This window comes from Nematolebias whitei, chromosome 21 (genome assembly GCF_014905685.2).
Source record: "Nematolebias whitei isolate Nwh7 chromosome 21, NemWhi1, whole genome shotgun sequence".
Lineage (NCBI taxonomy): Eukaryota > Metazoa > Chordata > Actinopteri > Cyprinodontiformes > Rivulidae > Nematolebias > Nematolebias whitei.
In genome coordinates, this window is record NC_056518.1 from 30,067,382 (window position 1) to 30,072,173 (window position 4,792).

At 39.7% G+C, this 4,792-nt stretch overlaps 1 protein-coding gene across 1 annotated transcript in view; it reads left to right on the forward strand.

The window, feature by feature from the left end:
• The first annotated feature begins 740 nt into the window (after positions 1-740).
• The window catches only part of lgals3b (lectin, galactoside binding soluble 3b), a 6,138-nt gene continuing 2,086 nt past the window's right edge, over positions 741-4,792 (forward strand). Inside the window, 4 exon segments of the mRNA XM_037694694.1 lie at positions 741-948; positions 1,390-1,411; positions 1,866-1,959; positions 4,759-4,792. Of these exon segments, the coding sequence (XP_037550622.1) occupies positions 1,406-1,411; positions 1,866-1,959; positions 4,759-4,792 (134 nt within the window). The 5' untranslated portion in view covers positions 741-948; positions 1,390-1,405.

Genomic DNA, 4,792 nt, shown 5'->3' on the forward strand with positions numbered 1-4,792 from the left:
CTTCGATTTTCTCTGAAATCTGCTTCAGCTGCTGCCTCTGATTTTGTCTTCTTACCTTTAGCTTTAGATAGCCTTCTGCTTTTTTAAATTTCAGCTGGTCTTTGGCTGTTTTCAGTTCAAGTCCTAACCTTTTAATCTTCTTCTTTCAGCTTGTGTTCTGCTTCTTTTATCTTTAGCTTCTGCTTCTTTTATTCTTATAGCTAGTGTTTTGATTCTTTATATTTTATCTTGTGTTCTGATTCTTTTACCTTTTATCAAGTCTTCTGCTTTAGCTAGTATTCCATTTATTTTATGTTTTAGCTAATATTTTTTATTAATTTAGCTGAGTATCAGCTTCTAAAGTAAATTTCAGCTGTTTTGTTCACTCCGTGTTTTTGTAGATAAAAGCGTTGCTCCTGTCTGGTTGAATATTTTCCATAATGAATGACAGAACCAGAACCAGAATCCCAACGGTTCCTGAAACTCATCTGAACCAGAAGAAGTCAGGTTCTGCTTCAGGTTCTGCGGACCACAGAAACAAAGTAAAGCTCGTTAATCCAGGCTGGGATTAGTTGAACTTGATTAATCCTCCCTCTTCAGAGAAACTTTCTGAAAATTGCTGCTGGAAAAAAACAAAAGAAGAAGAATGTGACACACCTATAGTGTTCCAGGGCAGGTCCCTTCTCTTCACCAGAACCCAGAGTCCAAACAGAACCACTAAAGGTTTGTTCAGAACATTTCAGCAACAGAAATTGGATCAGGTTCTACAGGATCAGAACTGAGGAACATCAGGAGATGGTCCTGAAGGTTTGATTTGATCCAAAGTAAAATGGTTCCAGAGTTTTAGGGTTTGGGTTCTGTTGTGATCCAGGAACTGGTTCGGGCACGTTACCAGGGTGTGGTCCCGTTCTTAAAAGCGAGTCAGGTTTCACACAGAGGTTGACACAGGAGTTCTGCAGGGAACAGGAGGTATGTCTGTTTTTCATGCTACTGCAAAAACTGGGTCAGAACCAGGACAGAATCTGAGGAAGAATCGAGACAAAACCTGAGACAGAAGCGGGTCAGAACCTGAGCAAATCTAAACCCAGAACCTGGGACAGAACCATATCAGAACCTGAGATGTGTTCTTGCTGAGCAGCTGGAGGACTTCCTGTTTGTTCTTTAGGAAACCAAGAGTAATCTTTTTATTTTCAGCTGAAACTTTATTTTGTTTATCAGAAAAATTTTATTGATTTAAAATTAAAATCCAAATATTTGTTGTAAATTCTGTCATTCAGAGCAACAAAAAGAAACATTTATGTGTTTGATACATTAGCAGGAGCTGAAAGATGTTTCTTTAAGTAAAATAAAACGTTTTAATTTTTCATCTCTTCCTGTTTTTAAAATTCTACTTCCTGTTTGTCTTTTCAGGTCACAAAGGAGCAACATGGATGTAAGTCTGTTTTCATATAATTATTGTTTTGTTTTAATATTAGTTGTTGTGTAAGATAAGATAAAATAAGACAAGATAGAACTTTATTGATCCTGCAGGAAATTGCTGCAATTGTTTAAATTTATAATGTAAAAATATTTTTTCTTATTAAAATATTTTAAAAATAAAGTTAACTGCAATGAGTGCAGCAGTCACAATCTTTGATTTTTTTATTTTATTTATTTATATAAATGTATTTATATTTTTTATGAAACATTTTATTGTAAACATGAAGTTAAAGAGTTGTTTTGGACTCTGGAGATCCGAGAAAGAAATAGAAATAAAAACACATTTTTTAGGAGAAACGATCTTTAAATATTCCTGTTGGTCAACATCTTCAAATATCTGAGGACAAATAAAACGAATGTCACAATGTCCACCGGTTCTTTATGTCCCTCTGTCTTTGTGTCTTCAGCTCTCAGACGCTCTCGGTGATTGGCCCTCTGGGGGCAACAACCAACCAGGAGGCGCTTGGCCTGGAAACACTAACATGCCAGGTAGACTTTTGTGTTTTTCTCTGTACCTAAATGCACGTGTAGCTCCCTCATTAGAGGCTTTATTCACTTTTATGCACGAACAAAACAGCCAACCTGATAAACCCGACCAGTTTCGTTTGACTTCACGTTTCAAAACTAAATCTGGACCTTTTTTTTTTTTCTTTCATTCAACCTTTATTTCTACAGGTTGGTCTCATTGAGTCACGAGGACTCATTTACAAGAGAGACCCGTTTTAATAATGTACACACAACAATAAAATGTAACAAAAATAAAAATAGTGTGATAAAACAAAATCAAATCAAGGTGCCTTTATAAAACAAGGTAAAATGCTAAAATACTAAAAACAGGAACATGTTTGCTTTGATTTTTCTATTGAACTCATCAATTATTTAAAATCCCTTAAAGAGGTCAAAGTGGGCAGCTTCAGATCTTTTTGCAAGGTGCTACAGAAGCGGAGTAAGAAAAGGCCTTTTTGCCGAGTTCATTCCGCACTGACGGGACGTTGCATGTAATGAAGTCCTGAGAGCGCACGCTGTAACTGCACTGACGACGTGACGTGTGAGGAGATTTACGAAGGCAGCAGACCAAGGAGCGATTTAAAGATGAAGATGTACCAGTGTAAAAGTCTGTGTGAAGTTAATGATGACCAACTGACCAATGAGTACAGAGTGCAGTGATGGGTACGGTAGTTACAGACAGTTATGAATCTTATTGCCTCATGGTAGACGGCATCCAACACCTGCAAGGAGCTGGCAGGAGCATTCATGTGAATAATGTCGCCATAATCAACTGGTAGGAAGGTAGACGATGCAAGGCATTTCCTGGCATTCAGAGTTAAGTAAGATCTATTTCTGAAAAAGAAACCCAGTTTTAATTTCGGCTTCTTTATCAAGTTTTTGACATGTGGCTTAAAAGAGCGCTGTGCATTGACCAAAATTTCCAAGTATTTATAAGAATCCACAAACTCGATACAGGAACACCATGCATGGATAAGATAGGAGGAAGGACTGTTGGCACCAACTTTCTGTTTGAAAACAGCATTCCTTTGGTTTTATCAGCATTTAACACCAGTTTGAGAGGGAACAAATCTGACTGGATGATGTTGAAAGCAGACTGTAGAAGCTGGAAAACCTTAGCAACTGTTTTAGCTCGACACTAAACAACTGTATCATCAGCATAGAGATGCAAGGAGGCGTCAGGAATGCTGTGACCTACATTACTTATATAAGTTGTAAAGAGAGTGGATCCTAAGACTGAGCCTTGTGGTACACCATTATTACAGTTAAATAGCTAGAAGTACTGTTGTGTTGAACACATTGCTTTTGGCCTGAGACATAATTAGAAAACCATCTGATAATGTGATCTGCGAAACCAATATCTGAGAGCTTATGGCATAAGATGTCATGCTGTACGGTATCAAAAGCTTTGGGCAGGTCTAAATAAATCAAGACCGGTCTAACCAATTAAGAAAATGCAGATAAACTTTAGGTTCTGTTTATTTATTTATTTTTAATAATAAACCCAACACACTAACATGGTTTAACAAAATGAGGCCTTGTAGGACTTTTGGTTCACTTTAAAGAAGTTCTGAACCATCTGGCACCTTTCAAAAGTAAAGCCGGGTCAGGCTGTGCTTTGGTTTTGGTGGAAGCTGCTGTCCACCATATCCACCTTTGAGTAAGCAGAGCCAGAGAACTCGGGAGACGATCCATTAGGTCCATTACTGTGGTAGAGGTCGCTGGGTTGGTTATAATGGTCCCTGAACCAGAGGTGGACAAGATTCAACCCAAGATGCTGAAGGTTCTGGACAATGTGGGGCTGTCATGGTTGACATACCTCTTTATTATAGCATGGAGGATGGGAATAATACTTGTGGAGTGGAAGACCAGCATGATAGTCTCTATAAAAAACAAGACTGGGACCAGAGAGTGGGTTCCAACCAGTGCAGGATCATGCTTCTAAGCCTCTCTAGGAAAGTTTCCTCCATTGAGTTGGAAGGGAGGCTCCAACTGATGGGTGAACCTCAGATCCAGGAGAAGCAGTGTGACTTTCATCCTGGCTGTGGAACAATTAACCAGATCTTCACCCTTGCAGAGCTGGGGTCCTACTTAAGGCCATCCTGTCCTTGTAGAACCAAAGCAAATGTTGTGTCCACATTCTTGGCACAAAGTCAAGCTTCTTCCCAGTGAGGTTCAGACTCCTTCAGAGCTGTCCCTGGTTTTTGATCTTGTTTGTGGTGTTCATGGACAGGTCCTTCAGAAGCAGGAGGGTGTCTGATTTGGGAACCTCGGGTTCTCAGCTTTGCTTTTTGAGGATGGCGTTGTTCTGTTGTCATCTTCAAGCCATGACGTTCAGCGTTCACTGGGGTGGTTCATGAAGGGATGAGAGTTGGCTCCTCTAAGTCTGAGCCCATAGTTCTCGACTGGAAAAAGGTGGAACACTCCTGGGTCGGAAACGAGACTTTGTCTCCAGTAAAGTATCTGGGAGACCTGTTCCCAAGCGATGGTAGGATGAAGCGATAAATCTGGTCCTTGTCTGCAGTGAGGGTGTTGCTCCGGTCTGTTGTAGTTACAAAGGAGCTGAGCTGTTTTTCTTTTGGTCTGTCTATGTTCCAACCCTCACCTGTGCTCATGAGGTATGGATCATGATAGTAGAAATTAAATCCTGGGTTTGGTTTTTCTTCTTGGACCTGTTGCCTTCTTGACCTAAACATAAATTAACAGTGAAAATAGATGGCTAGATAGAGATTTAAGCTAACACTGGTTCTAAATAATCTTTTTTAATGAAATCACAATGTGGTCAACCAGGAGCCAACCCCACCTGGCCCGGAGGTCAACCAGGAGC